This window comes from Cyprinodon tularosa, unplaced genomic scaffold (genome assembly GCF_016077235.1).
Source record: "Cyprinodon tularosa strain WSP-4 unplaced genomic scaffold, ASM1607723v1 ctg1295, whole genome shotgun sequence".
NCBI classification, from domain to species: domain Eukaryota; kingdom Metazoa; phylum Chordata; class Actinopteri; order Cyprinodontiformes; family Cyprinodontidae; genus Cyprinodon; species Cyprinodon tularosa.
Window position 1 is genome coordinate 43,541 of NW_024038109.1, and position 16,644 is coordinate 60,184.

At 37.5% G+C, this 16,644-nt stretch overlaps 1 protein-coding gene across 1 annotated transcript; it reads right to left on the bottom strand.

Annotated features, from left to right (window-relative positions):
* Positions 1-4,556: 4,556 nt before the first annotated feature.
* Positions 4,557-6,438, bottom strand: LOC119777969 (erythroblast NAD(P)(+)--arginine ADP-ribosyltransferase-like). The gene is made up of 3 exons (XM_038276970.1): positions 6,392-6,438; positions 6,180-6,252; positions 4,557-5,853 (listed from the first exon to the last, which is right to left on the bottom strand). Coding segments are annotated over exons 1-3 (798 nt in total). The 5' UTR covers positions 6,394-6,438; the 3' UTR covers positions 4,557-5,130.
* Between the last annotated feature and the right edge of the window lie 10,206 nt (positions 6,439-16,644).

The window sequence follows — 16,644 nt, forward strand, 5'->3', positions numbered from 1 at the left end:
CATCAGACCCTTCCTTCAAATCGGGCAAAAAGAAGGACGCATTTTAAGGCCGCATAACGAGGACTCTTGGAATCCGACCAGACCTCAGCGCCACGCTATGACGTAATCGGCCTTCGAATCCGGTCTTCTAAGGATGCGTCCTAGGTTTTCGAACAGAGCCTAAATAACTGTTCTCATTTAGGCTAATGCAGTAACCTGTAGTGCTGTGTCTATCACTTGTATCTGCTGCCCAGTCTGCATCACCAGACCTAACTGGTTACTGTAATCTCTCCTGAATCACAAGTCTCTGCCTGCAGTACCTCTGACATACCTTAATAAATCATTTACAGTTACCCACTGTTCCTCTGTTGGTTCACAAACATATTACTATATTTTGCTCACCACAAAACTTAAGTCTGGACGTGTACATGTAGTTAAATATAATAGGCTGCCTACAGCCTCCCTCTACATGTTTACTGTACGTACCTCATCTTAACAGCATCTTCTGTGTAGCACGGTTTTTGATCACAGGGTGTTTCTCTGGCTTTGCAGTTCTGCATGTTAAACCTCTCCAAAATCTTGTGTACATATCTTTCCTGTGAGATTTTTACACATTCATCAGACTAAAAATAAAAATAAAAAATCTGTAAAATCAATAAAATAAAATAAAAAATGAGTAAAATCAATACCAAGAAAATGTTTTAGTTGACCTAAGTTTTTTTTATCTTGATTTTTTTTCTGAAAGCAGCTCTTATACATTTTTTAATCATTTTTTTTATTGCTAGTTGCAGTTATCAAATTTTCCACCCACACTATCCAAATGATCTTTCCCTGTTTTGTTTTCTTAACATAGACACAGTGGGTTTTGTTTAAAGTCATTAGGTTAAACAGTCATGTAAAGTACTGTTCCAGTTCTGACTGCTTTAGTCCGTACAAAGATTTCTCTAACCTACAAACCAGACCTTCCCCTTCTTTGTATCCTTCCAGTTGGTCTAAGTAGATTTAATAATCAATGGATGCATGAAGATAAGCAGTTTTTACATCCATTTGATGGAATAACAGATTCCCCTGTGCTGCTTTCTGTAACAATACCCTCATGCTTGTCAAGTTTGCTGTTGGGGAGAAGGTTTCACCATAATCAATCCCCATCTTCTGGCTGCAACCCTTCACTACAAACCTTGCTTTGTACTTGTCTTTCCCTTCAATGTCCCTGTTAGGTAAACCCATTTACCCCCCTCTGTTTCCTTGTCCTTTGGCAGAGTAGTCAGAGTAAATGCATTTTTCTCCTTTAATGACTGGATTTTGTATCCATTGCTTTAACCCACTGCTTTGAGTTAGCTGATTCTAAAGCATCTTTATATGTTTGGCGAACTCCACATATTGCTCTGCAGCAGTAATCAATTCAACTATGAATCCCATCCTCATCACTGTAATCGTTTACAGAATCCTTTAAATTACCTGGTCTCTTCACACTGACAGTTTCACTACTTATCTGACTTGACCCTTCTTGATCATACTGGTCAGATTTGCCACTTTGTGGATTTTTGTTTCTTATTCTTTGCTCCTGAGACTTTTCAGTGTTCTCATAAACCTCCTGCTCCACCTGTTCAACTGTCTCAATCTGGCATCCTCATCATTTGTTTCTGTCTCAACCATCTGTGTTGGCTTTTCCACATTTACTTTGTCCACAAATTTCACAAGTCTATGTTTTTGGAACTTTCCAGCGTCAGGGCAGTAGACCAAATTAGCAGGACGGTTCTTGTCATAGCCTGCAAATAGTCTCTGATCACATCTTAAATCAAGTCCATGCTTATCCTGTTTTTATGTGTAACATATTGATCCAAACTTTTGCATTTTAGCCAAATTTGGCTTTTTATCTTTCAGCATCTGGTAAAGGGTCTTCCCTGTTTGCTTGTTAAAGCATATGTTGTGCACTATGGCTGAACAGCATAATTCCAGTAGCTTTTTGGTTGCTGACTTTCAATTAGCATACATCTGCCCATTTCAAAAAGAGTATGTCAGCCCCTTTCAGGTGTACCATTCTGATAAGTTAAATATGGAGTTAATGTCTCGTGCTTAATGCCCCTTATACTTATTAGAGTTTTCAAAGTCCTTACACACAAACTCAGTGCTATTATCTGACCTGATGAATTTTACCTTAGCAAAAGGAGCTTTATCTGCTAGTAACTTTTCAGTCGCCTGCACAGTGTCACTCATTGTCATAGAAAATCATCAGAGCCTTTGCTCTTGTATCAATATTTCTATTTTGGGTCTGTGTAAACTTTCCCTGAATACGCACTTCACAACTATATCTTTATAGTTAAAGTGGCCTAATATTTCATGCCATGTTTGCATGGCGCGGAAAGTGTTACACTTATCACTATCCTCAGTCTCAATATAATTTTCCATACACATGAACATCAAACCTGGTACCATCTTTACATGTCAAAATGTTATGTTTTCTTTTTAAATGTAAATGTTGCCCCAGATGCTGTGGCTGACCTTATGGAGAAAATGTCCTGGTGGAAGTTGGGATAAACAACACATCTCTAAGGCTATGTTCACACTGCAGGCCTCAATGCTCAAGTCCGATTTTTTGTGTGCAATCTGATAATTTTGCTTTGCCGTTCATATTTCCAAATATATGTGACTTGTATGTGATCTACTGTGTGAACTGTAGTCATACAGCGCAGGTGTCCTGCATGCGCAGTAGAGGACTCAATGATGTCACAGGCCAGCGTGCTCTGTGTTTGAGGAAGTAAACATGGATGGCAGTGCGGTAGCACATTTACCAATCTTTTCCAACCATAAAAACTCATTCTTTTAGAGATGGTTGAACATAAATACCGCTCTCCGCATCATCGTCCGCCATTGCTGTTCTTTTTTCTTGCCACTTCTTCAAAGCAAGACCCAGAATAGTGACCTTTGTCAGGTATTAATGGCGTTAAGGTTGGATGAATGTGACCTGGCCGTTCAGACACCGGTCACATTTGAAAAGATCAGATTCGTATCGGATTCAGGACCACATAGCAAAGTGGCCTGGGTCGCATTGGAAAAAATCTGATCTGTGTTGTTCAGACAGCCCTGAAAAGATCCAATACAGGTTGCATATGGGCCAAAAAAAATCGGATTTGGGTCACTTCAGGCTGCAGTGTGAACGTAGCCTAAGTGTTGCTCTGCATCTTTGTCCCGTGCTGTCTACCAGGACAGTTTCACTGTTCAACTTCAGCAGTGTTGTGATTATGGTGTACAAGTTAATAATGCATGGCTTCCCCTTCATGACATAGTATTCTCTCAATATTTTAAATGCTCCTCTGGCATTATCCAGTGCATCTCTTACTATTAGTGAGAGGCTCTTATCATCCAAAAGTTGAATTAATTCGGCGTATGTCTCAGTATTTTTCTTACTGTCTGCTGCAACCTCAGCTTCTCCAGCTGGTCTCTTAAAACTGTATTCTTGATTCCTAGCACCTTAGTCTCCCACAGTTCAATTTAGTTTCATCTCCATCAAACATGAGGCAAGGCAACCTGCTTGTCCTTCATTGATTCATGATGCTGTCTGTTAACGTTAGCCGTTGGAACACTGTCCATCGCAACCTTCTGCCAGTGATAACGCATCAAAAACTCTTCCCTGAGTTGCTCCAGGGCCCATAACCTGTTGAGTTTTGCAGCCCTCTTGGTTTATTTATTTTCAGGCTCAAAGAAAAGCATGTGCTCATAGAGAGAAGAAAACAAAAATTCACTGGCACCCTTCTTGCCAGTCTCACAGTAAACCACTCTAGCGAAACTTAATATTGCATCACATTAACACGAACAACTGCATAAACAGAAATGAGTTTCTTGACAGTCTTCTCTAAAAAATATGTTTTAATTTTCTCCTGTATATTTTGTGTTGTATTGGTACTTTTCTTTCATATTTTAAGACTGTCTTACTGCTGTTTTGAAAAATTTGTTTATTTTGTCAATATTCTTTTTTTTATTTCTACAGTTCCATTCATAATACAAAAATAATGCAATAAAGTCTTCATTTTTACCTACTACTGTATTTTTATTTATTTTTATTTGCTTTAAATCAGTATAGACAAGGACTATCTTCATTATTATTTTTATTTTATGTATGTATTTATTGGACCATGAGTCCGGAATAAAGATTTTTCTATCTATCTATCTATCTATCTATCTATCTATCTATCTATCTATCTATCTATCTATCTATCTATCTATCTATCTATCTATCTATCTATCTATCTATCTATCTATCTATCTATCCATCTATCCATCTATCTATCTATCTATCTATCTATCTATCTATCTATCTATCTATCTATCTATCTATCTATCTATCTATCTATCTATCTATCTATCCATCCATCCATCCATCCATCCATCCATCCATCCATCCATCCATCCATCCATCCATCCATCCATCCATCCATCCATCCATCCATCCATCCATCCATCCATCCATCCATCCAATATTCCTGATCCGTTACTGCAAAAATCGAAATCTGGCAATCTAAATTTTACTACATGCCAACACACACTACTGTCTATTATAGTAACAGTGCCATCTTTTATTGACTTTTTTGCAGTATCCAGTGTACATACTAACACATAAAAAATCAATGAAATCAAGCTCTGTTGTTGAAGAAAACACATCAAAGTAAAGTAAAGTAAAGTAAAGTATTGAAACATTTGAGTTTTCAGCAGATAAAGCATTTTAGAGGAAAGGTTTTGATTAGTCAATATCTTGTCTGTAGCAGAAGCAACCTAATCATTATCACCTGAATACAATTTTTACACAAGTTTCTCAAAATAACTGGAAAACCATGGGATGCAAGTCAAAATTGTTTCACAAATGTATTTGTGTTGATTTAGTTTTGCAGACACTAGTCACTACAAAATGTTAAAGTATATGTTTCATTTGAAAAAAAAATTCAGATATATTAAAGGTTGTTTTAAGATGGCAAAAGCCAAAACTGTAAGCTCCACTGAAGTAGCCCTTAGATTAATGTCACGTATCAAACATCTGTATTTTCATTATAAATGAGGTGATTAATGTGAACCTGCCTCTTACAGGTTGGACATGTCTAAACATTGGGCAAGAAGAAAATGCATGGGTGCATAGCTACGGATTTAGAGAAAAAAAGATCACAGATGACTTATACTGCAGTCAAGGTTGCTTAAGACACCAGTGCTTTTCAAAGTATAAACATTCTCACAGTCAAAAAGACCCTCTGTCTTACCTTTGCTAGTTATTTTGAACTTTTCGTATGGTGGAATGAGCCATTCCTTCTCATGATCTTTAAGTTTTGGGTATTTTTTTAAAAAGGCACCATAACAAGTTTCAATTTTAAAGCATGTCTTTTTACCAAAATTGGTCAGGTTTGATAAATTAGAGGAAGAAGTAAAAGTACCAAATCGAATTTCTTTGTTGACATCACCAGTGAACTTAGTTTTGGTTCTGCGGTATGTGATGTGACATCCTGGTTGTTTGAGTATCTGTATAGCCCTAGTCAGCCAAAAATGTAAGGAATGGAATTGAAAGGATGAGCCATAGTAATTTCTCATGGTCTTAACTGCATTATTGAATATCTTATAGAAGTTTTCTTTTCCTCCAGCTGTGTAAAGACAAATTGCTTGCATGTGATCTTTTGTCAATGCTTCATCTCCTTTTTCTCTTTCCTTTAAGTTTCTTTGAGCACAATTTTCAGCTTTTTTCCAAACTTCTCCGAATAGCGTATTTTTTGCTTCATTTTTAAAGTATATGTTCTTGACCTTTTCTTCCATCTTTGTAACACAGGTGGAGTACCTGTCATCAACTGATTCTTCAGCCATGTCTAATGGGTCGGACTGATCCTCTTCGCCAACAATCTAGAAGTAGAGAAAAAGTATAGAGAATAAAAAGCCAAGCAGGAAGGAAATTAAGTTTCATAGGTAGCATTTTTTATCTGCTATAAATAACATATATGCTCCACTATTGAAAGTAATTTTAAAAAAATAGTTGCACATTAACATTAAATGTACCCACCATAGTTTAATTTTGAACATATATGGAATTGTTTTGTATTTACAAATCTTAAGACAAACGTCGAACGACCAGGGCCAGAGTGGTAAATATTAATTTAACCTATACTCAAGGATTAAAAACATTTTGAAATAGTTTATATAACAATGTAGCACCAACCAAAATCAATTACCTTCTGCAGTTTGCAGCAAAGAAGCAAACACAAAGAACCAAGGATAAACAATTTGGTATTCATCCTTGCAATCCTGTAAAGAAAAATATACATCCAGAAAAATAGAAAATCAACATTAATCATTGCAGTGAACTGACATAAGTAATATTATGATTCAAAAGCAAAGTAACTCCAGCAGTTGTTAGGTTAATATGCAATCAGAATCATCTTACATGTATTGTATGCTGTCGTCTTGAAAGATTCTGTTAGAGGAAGAAGTGCAGACCAACCTGATCATTATTTGCAAAGTGGCTGCTGCTTAAATAGTCTGCTTTCTATAAAAGCACCACCCACATGTACATCCTCCTGCCCTTTTTTTTTACCTTTCTTTTAATCCTCCTTGGTGCTCTTTAAAAAGTAGACATAGGTTCTTGTCCAGCTTCTTATGTCACACATAAAGTTGTAAATATAGTTTTACATTTTCTTTTCTGTTTTTATGTGTTGTCCTGGTAGACAGAAAATTCAGTTTTTTTTAATTTAAATTAACCCAAAAATCTTCAGCCACTCCATTCAGTTCTACTATAAATTCAAAAGAGGTGGATATATGTGCGAGTAACCTGTCTCGCTCAAAAATATAACTTAAAATCTTGTAATGCAAGACACATGTTGGTTCAGTGCTGAGAGAAGAACATCAATATGGCATATAGGAAGAGAAGTGAAAGACGTTTTTGTTTGTGCACAGAAGCACTGAATTATTTCTTATCATATGCCTGTTTTAGTCAATATCAGTTTCTAAATCTAGTAAATTATTTAGTGCATGTGTCTAACTTGAAGGCAATGAGCTGAATCTGGCCTTAAGAATGAAAACACTGGGAGTCTAGCTCGAATAAAACATAAACTCTGTTAATTAAATGATAAAATCACAATTTGTTTTAAACAGCTGTGACCAGCCCTTTTAAAGACTTAAGCCAAAGTCACATTGAATGCAGTGCAGGCAACGCAAGGGACCCTAGTAGTCTAAATCAGTGTGCACACTCACATCGGCACTTGTGCAGAGTGGATGCAGTTATTGAGGCTGTGTGGATCACACGCCAAACAGGAAATTATATGAGTATAAATTTCCGAACACAATCAACCAATGAACCTACACTAATTAGACAAGAAAGCAAAAGGGAAACAGAAGGCCTGTTGGATGATGGAGGGATTGTATATGCACCAATTAAGAATGTAAACCTGCTTAGAACTTCTTTGCTCTTGATCACCATTTCTGCAGCTGGAGCTGCAGTAGGGACAACGTGGTTGCAGTATTTAGTGTTAGTGACTTTCAGCATCCTGCTTCCCCTGCTGATGCAGAGTGATCAGTGTGAGGCCGGTGTTATTCTCGAAGCGGCCAAATACAGAAATTAATTTGACACCCCTGCTGTAATGTTTTTAACCATTTTACCTGTTGTAAGTTTTCCACTACAGAATCTACATATGCAATCTGTATATGTTTCACCTGATTAAAAAAAACAAGTTAATTGTTTTAAAGTAGGAAATGATTTTAAAAAGAAAGTAATGCACATTTAACCGTAAAAGTATCTTACCTACAGGAATTCTTTATATGATATATTAATATAAAAGGGTGGTGTGCTAAACAGATCTAAGTTTATTAATGACTGTAATGACATCATGCCAAATTAATCTGGGTAATAAAGTGATCTTGTTCTGCTTGACTTAACCACAGTTTTTTTTTTTTTTACAGTAGGCCACAATATTTTATCTTGTTTATAACACCAAGTGGGTTGTTCTGGTACAACATAAAACTTCTAAAGTTCCTTTTTTGTATACAGGTGCTGGTCATAAAATTAGAATATCATGAAAAAGTAGATTGATTTCAGTAATTCCATTTAAAAAGTGAAACTTGTATATTATATTCATACATTACATACAAACTCATATATTTCAGATGTTTATTTTGTTTAATTTTGATGATTACAAATGACAACAAATGAAAATCTCAAATTCATCATATCAGAAAATTAGAATATTGTGAAAAGGTTCAAAATTGATGGCCCCTGGTGCCACACTCTAATCAGCTAATTAACTCAAACCACATGCAAAAGCCTTTAAATGGTCTTTCAGTCTAGTTCTATAGGCTACACAATCATGGGGAAGACTGCTGACTTGACAGTTGTCCAAAAGACGACCATCGACACCTTGCACAAGGAGGGCAAGACACAAAAGGTCATCGCTAAAGAGGCTGGCTGTTCACAGAGCTCAGTGTCCAAGCACATTAATAGAGAGGCGAAGGGAAGGAAAAGATGTGGTCGAAAAAAGTGTACAAGCAAGAGAGATAACCGCACCCTGGAGAGGATTGTGAAACAAAACCCATTCAAAAATGTGGGGGAGATTCACAAAGAGTGGACTGCAGCTGGAGTGAGTGCTTCAAGAACCACCACACACAGACGTATGAAAGACATGGGTTTCTGCTGTCGCATTCCTTGTGTCAAGCCACTCTTGAACCACAGACAGCGTCAGAAGCGTCTAAAGAGAAACAGGACTGGACTGCTGGTGAGTGGTCCAAAGTCATGTTCTCTGATGAAAGTAAATTTTGCATTTCCTTTGGAAATCAAGGTCCCAGAGTCTGGAGGAAAAGAAGAGAGGCACTTCATCCACGTTGCTTGAAGTCCAGTGTAAGGTTTCCACAGTCAGTGATGGTTTGGGGTGCCATGTCATCTGCTGGTGTTGGTCCATTGTGTTTTCTGAGGTCCAGGGTCAACGCAGCCACATACCAGGAAGTTTTAGAGCACTTCATGCTTCCTGCAGCTGACCAACTTTTTGGAGATGCAGATTTCATTTTCCAACAGGACTTGGCACCTGCACACAGTGCCAAAGCTACCAGTACCTGGTTGAAGGACCATGGTATCCCTGTTCTTAATTGGCCAGCAAACTCTCCTGACCTTAACCCCATAGAAAATCTATGGGGTATTGTGAAGAAGAAGATGCAATACACCAGACCCAACAATTGAGAAGAGCTAAAAGCCACTATTAGAGCAACCTGGGCTATCATAACACCTGAGCAGTGCCACAGACTGATCGACTCCATGCCACGCCGCATTGCTGCAGTAATACAGGCCAAAGGAGGCCCAACTAAATACTGAATGCTGTACATGCTCATACTTTTCATGTTCATACTTTTCAGTTGGCCAACATTTCTATAAATCCTTTGTTTTTATTGGTCTTCAGTAATATTCTAATTTTCTGATATGATGAATTTGAGATTTTCATTTGTTGTCATTTGTAATCATCAAAATTAAACAAAATAAACATCTGAAATATATGAGTTTGTATGTAATGTATGAATATAATATACAAGTTTCACTTTTTAAATGGAATTACTGAAATCAATCTACTTTTTCATGATATTCTAATTTTATGACCAGCACCTGTATAGATATTGTCTGTTAGAATTGTACATTCTGAATCCTCCTTGGCTCAATTGTCTGACCCTTTGATGTTCATTCTTAGGACCCTTGCTTTTCTACCTTTATCTTCTCCCTTTGACTGCAACATCTGTAATTGTTAAGCTAACAACACAAATACATGCACGCCTCTAACAAGAGACACAATTTCACTTCTTTTTTTGTTTAACAGCACCAATGACTTGTTTTTATGGACAGTAGGCTGAAAGGAAAGGCAGTATGAGAGAGAGGGAAAGACATGCAGGAAAGGACAACAGGTCGGATTTGAACCCGGGTTGCCCGCGTTGAGGGATAAGGCTAACCACTGCGCCACCAAAGCATGCCCCACTCCAGGCACTTCTATCATGATTTAAACACATCAAAGCCTGGATTCTTGTAAAGGTTTTTCAACTATGACAAAATAAAAGTGATTGGTGTGATGGTGTTTGGTCCTAAAGCAGACAGTAAAAGCATTTCCATCAATGTTATTTTATGTGCATTTCAAATTATCACATTAAAATAACTAAATAGAGACAGTAAAATTCAAACAAAGTCACAAAATTTTTTGTACAGAATTTAGTATAGAAATTTTAATGCTTGCTTGAGGTGATTTTTGACGAAGAAAAAGCTAAGAGTAGATGGAAATACATTTGTCTAGCAAAATGTAGAACAACGGACTGCAGTTTTTTTTCTATTTTACATTTCTGTGCCAAATTAAATATAAAGAAAATGAATAATTAGCAAATTAAAATATATTTTTAAAACATTGTTTTGGGCTGTAAAATAATGATAGTTTCATTAGGCACAAGTAAAAGAACAATTAAAACCACCTTACAGTTTTGCAGTCCTCACAAAGTTTTTAGCCACTTAGTAATTTATAGTGGAAATCTGCTAATCAGTGGCAGATCACATTGCAAGCAAGATGAATGGTCCCTAGATTTATGAATTCACAAACTACAAAAAATACATCTTGCCAGGAGCCAGCAGATATGTTTGCCCTCAAAACATGTTTCTGAACAGTGAAATGCAATGGCGTGTATGACATCACCGTGACAAACACAGGCTGAAAGCTGAAGTAAAACAAACATGGCTGCGCCAGTTTTAGCTGGAATACCCTCTATTTATTTGTGAAAGACAAGCAAAAGGACACAATTTTTTTGGGGAAAAAAAATTTCTACATGAGCCTTCCCAGATTAATATGTTGTAGTATAAATTAAATGTGTAAATCTAAGTGTAATTCTGGCTTTTGCTGGGTTAGCATAACGGTACATTCACACCAAACACGGTGACTGTGGTTAGATTTACATAGCAGTCCTTTGCAAACCGTGTTGACAAGAGCAGTGAAGCAGACAGTGTGGAATTCCTCACAGTGAGAGCAGTCCCCATAGATCTGAGCTGTTGCGAAAGAGCTGCACCACATAGGCAGAGTAAAACGGTGAACACTGCACTAACAAATCAATTTATTTTATTCAAAAAAAGGCAATTCACAGCACATCTCAAGTTTACAGAGACAAAACAGTCAGACTGGTTGAACGCTTCTGTTAAGGAAAACCATTTGAGTTTGAGTCAAGACATCCTTCTCCTGGACAAGCTTGCGGCGATGGTTTTCGCTTCCATTTTGTCATTGACTATTTAGCATTCCCTCATACCATGCATACATACAGCGATAGGCAGGGAACTGACTAGATAAATTAGCATCTTCCTTAGGATCCACAGATGTAAACCCAAACAGGGCTTCAATCACATTGACTTTAGTACCACCAAAGCCAGCATAACAATCTTAAAATGGAACACCACTGGTCCATGCCAGTAAAATACTTTATACCACTTTCAGAACAAAGTGCACAGGTAAAAGAAACACTTCAAACAGTTAAGCTCAATCCAGAACCTTCATTTGTCACATCAGAATATTGAAAAGGTCCTCCACAAGAGCACACTGAGATTGGTCAGCCAAATGTTAGCATTCCCTTACCCCAAACAACCAGAAGAAAACGTTTCAAACCTGTGCAACTGCCCAAACAACACATCATTCCGAGTTTGAGAAAACAACCCCCTAACTGGAAAACTAGAAAGTGGAGACCTCCGTCAAGCAGCTCATTTACCTTGACATCTTCCACCTAAATTAATACTTGTTTTCACAGGATCCTTAAAAGAATTCCTGGGTACAGATGATGGTCCAGACCATCCCCCCATCATTTGTATTCAGTCACAGTATGCACCTTCTGTGCATGTATATAATATGTTTTGTCCAGTCGTGGATTTTCTAACCCACTTTTACACTCAGGCCATAACCAGCATGCTATTTTTAGACTTCACTACACAAATGTAAAGAGCTGAGCTATAATTCAAATAATATTCTCTGATGCCCAACTGGAAACTGTCATGGTTTTGTTCAAGTTTTATCTCTGAGTTTTCACTGGTCTTATTTTTCATTCTTGTGTTCTTGGTATTTTGATTATATTTGAGTTCTTAGATGTTTCCTGCTTGCCGTCTTGTGTCAGTCTCCTTTTTCCTAGCTCCCTTCTTCCCTCTGTCCACACCTGCTCCATATCTGCTAACTAGCCTGATCTTTGTTTCTCTCTCCCATTTATTCTCCTCCTGTTCACTCACTCATGGCTGGTTTGTCATCATTTTTTGTCCCCTCGTTTTGAGTATTCCTGGTCTTCAGAATTTTTCAGGATTTATGTTTTTGGATTTTTGCTTCTGTTACCCTTTTTGTTATTAAAACTGCGAGTTACCAACTCAAGCTTTTGTGTCTGCATTTGGGTCCTGTCAAACCTCCACTCCCACCTTGACAGAAACATAATCACAAAAGACCTTGAAAAACTATTTTGTATTGTCCTGTATAAGATATTAACGATATTTTTTGCATAAAGGTTTTCCCCTAATTTGTTTTGCACCGATATAAATCCTCAAACCTTAATGTCCTTTAAAAGCCCAACATGGTTTAAAGCAACTCTCGTGTGCATCATGTGTTAAATATGTAAATGGCACATGCAAGTATTTTGTCAGTATAATTTGCAGTGAGTGGTGGCGATAGGTTTCTATTAGAAAAGTTTGTATTGAAGGATTTCTAGTTCAAAAGATAGTCCTTAATAAACGGATATGTTAAAGGTACCAAAGGTAATCATCGCTAAGAGTGATGCATCGTTTAAAAGAAAGAACTTAAAAATGAACAAATTCAAATATTACAAACTTATAATTCACACATACTAGTTTAATTCTAGCTCCTCCTGTGTTTCAAGCTTTCAAAGTGTCACCTTTACCAAGAAAACAGAAATGAAACATCAGTATTTCATATCAAACAGGCAATCAGGTTGTGGTTTTGCTGAGCTGTAACGGAAGCCCAGCTTTCTTTGATAGTGGCCTCCGGGACTTCTGCATTGTTGCGGCTGTTGGTAGATCATCATGGAGTTAAGGAAACAAGCTGCACATGAGGTAGAAAATATGGAAATAAACCATTTTGATTATCATGAATGGAAAACCTTTGAAATCACCAATCACATTTAGCACTTAAATATCTAGGTCCATCTGTCATAATTTATCACCTATTATCAATCTAATGGAAAAAAACTGAGTTCAAGTCGAACATTATCTGAATTGTAGAATGGGAAGACATGAATAGAAGCTGCCATGAATAAATCAATAGTAATATATCTAACAGTTTTTAGGTTTTAGAATCCCACTCAGTGCAATGGGGAAAAAACACCCTCCCTCTGTGTGGCTTGTTATATGCTGCTGGCTCAATGTACTAGGTGCCAGTCTGTGAAAGCTGCATGGGAGGTGAGTAGCATTCTTCAGCACACAGTATAACAGCAACATAGTGAAACAAAACTTTTTTACTAACTTAGACAAATAGTGTGTAATAACTATGAGGTAGATGAGTCCTTGGCACAATTTTTTGTAGTTATTGTTAATATTGGAAGACACTACATGTGCTAAGTTAAAAGCTAACACAATGATCTGTTGTAGTGTGCTGAGTTAAGTTGAGCCGTTACACTGATTCGAACCCAGATATGTTCTCATTCAGGAAATAAACTGCCTGATCACCCAGATTCTCCTTGTCTTCATTAAAAGAAAAATACACAACACAGAGTGGAGGGGTTACTTGGGCCGGCCTGGTACAGTGAAGTGAAGCAGAGTCCAGTTACATATATGAAAACAGTTTGATTAAAAGGTTAAAATAAGAATTTGGAGGACAGCTTTTTGATTTCATCTTTTTAGAAAAGTTCATTTTTACTAGGGCGCAGAAAGAATAGTGGCCAGAAAAGAAAACCATTACTTGGTATTTTCAGGTCTATCTGAATTATGGAAGGCCATAAAAAGGGAGATAGAGAAAACTATCAGTACAATGATGAAATAAAGAAACACAGTATTATAGGCTTAGGAGGAATTCCTGATAGGGTCAGGTCCCTTGAATAAATCATTAGAAAAACCTATATATTTAAACAATTCAAAAATAAACGCCAAAAACAAATCGCTATTCAAGTTGGAAAAAACACCACCCGCCACCATTGTTGGTATAGTGGTTTAGTGCAACTGGAAATAGACTCCCGGGACAAATGTGCCTTCTTGAAGGGGATCTACAGTACATTTGACTACTAGCACAAATGACTGATCTCCAGTAAGTAGCCATTTTGACCTAAAGACATGGAAATTAATAAACATAGTTCCACTTATCAATAGAATCAACACATTTACAGTTTAGGTCATTCTGCATGCTGTTTACGCCATAATCACACTGTAGTGTAAATACAGGACGGATGGGGGAGCATTGTGATGGAGTTTATGGGTGTTATCATTCAGTTCTCTGGTCAGCTTGCCTCTAAGGTCAATGAACAGTACTCAGCATTGATGAACAGTGGTGTTGTTCATTAATGCTGAACAACCCCAGACCACCCCCACAGCAGGTGGGGGTGGTCTGGGGTTGTTATCAAACAACAGATCAGATCAGAACCAGGCAAGAGTTTATCATTTATTTACTAAAAAACACTGTGTGTTTACGATCAGTTAATTCACCAACAAACTTATTTTGTTTTGGCTCATCTTATAGAAAAGCAGTCCCAAAAACTGAGACGAATTGAAAGATGTCGGCAGTATTTGAGCCTTGCTGTCAAATGATCCAGTGTTAGCTCTCTGTGTATAGACATTTGGGCCTACACTGAAAATTTATTAAAAAGAATTTTACAAGACATAAATCTTCAACCTCATTTTTTGCATCCCAGGTCACCTAGGTGACATCTGGACTCCACCTTTCCACCAAAAGTAAGCCTGCGGCCATGGCAAATGCAGCAGCTGATGGAAAGATTAAAGGGTTCTGGATGTTTTGGGCTAGTGAAACACCTCTATTTCACATTACATGTATTGGACCCTGTGCATTGGTACCTGTCAGTGGTGACCAAAATGAAGAATTAGTGGACTTGTGGAACCTGCTCTCCTCCCCCCTCTAGATTCAGGGTGATTCTTCTTGACCTACAGTGTCTGTTTTGGGATTCATGGAAACCAGCGATGGCTGAGACTCACCAGTCTCTGCCAGGATCGGTTTGATAAACCCCAGGACAATGCCACAGAAAACCTTCGTCATTAAAGATTTCTTGTCCTTTGAAGGATTAGATTTCTTATTCATAACTGAATCATGGGCAAGTGGAGTCCAGCATTTTTAATTAACTTTTACTGCAAAACTGTTGCTATTTTCATTTTCCACTGAAGTGGAATCAAGGAGGAGGAAAAGTGACTGTTTTTAAGAATTGATTTACCTACAAACAGTTATCTTCAGCCTTTTTTTAGCAGCTTTGAACTCAGCCTATTTGAACTTTGCAGCTCTCACGCTGTTCTATGTGCGCCGCTGTATCAGCCACCAGAGTACAAGAGAAATGTATGTGTACATTTCTAATTTTTTTACCTATATTATACCAAAGTACGACAGATTTCTTATTGTTTGTGATTTTAATATTCATGTTTGTTGCCCTGCTTTACCTTTGGCTAAGTAATTCCTCAATGTTATTCATTCTTTTAATCTTGGTCCCACACATTATTATTTAATGGCTGTTTTATGTAGGATAGAGTTGTTCTGTACTAAAACAAAGCCTTGTTCTCCAGCTCGGCTGTGTTGTTTTTTAACCCCTTTACTGTTGGTCAGGTTTTCTCTGCTTTTAATCAGAACTGTACTGTGCTAGATGCTGTAGGGAAATCCAAGGATCACAGGAAATTATTTTATTCTTTCAGCAAAGTGGCTCTTGATTCCGTGGCACCATTAAAAATTAGACACTCTAAAACCAAGCATGAACCGTCATTTAACAATGACACTTGAGCTGCCAGGAGAAATCGTTACAGAGCTGAGGCCAAATGTAAAAGAGAGAAATTACAGCTGTTGCTTTAAGTAGAAGGAATGCAGGTGATGTAACCAAAAGACTGTGAAAGAGCAAAAGAAAACACCTTTCAAATGAAATTTTATCAGTCACAATCCATCTGTTTTATTTAAAACCATTGACTTTTTTTCTGAATGCTCTAATGGAAGCTATAATGCCCTAGTTCGATGAAGGGTCAGTTGGTGTAGCAGTAAACTGTTTTTTCAAATTAGGTATGGCTGCAATAGGCATGTGCAGCGACATTTTCTCTCCAGTTTCCCAGCATTTTGCTTCAAAGTGTGCAGCTCTGTATCAAACGCATGAGTCAGCTTCCTATTACCAAAGGTCTTCTTTTTTAAAGGGGTTCTCTTTTCTCAGGCAGTATGTCGACAGTTGATGACTCTATAAACAAAATCATCAGTTTGTTATGAAATTAATTAAAACCAGCGGTCCACAACATTTTTTGCACCACGGACCGCTATATGTGAGACAATATTTTCACGGACCGGCCGGTGGGGGGGATACGATCAAGTAAAATCAAATACAAACAGCATAAAAATAAAACAACAAGCCGGTCCCATCTAGGCGTAATAGGAGACAATGACACACAAAGTGTGCTCCTGATGTCCAGTCTGCTCCGTAGCTTTGTTTTGGTCGCTGTAACCGCAGAAAATCCTGCTTCACAAAGATAGGATG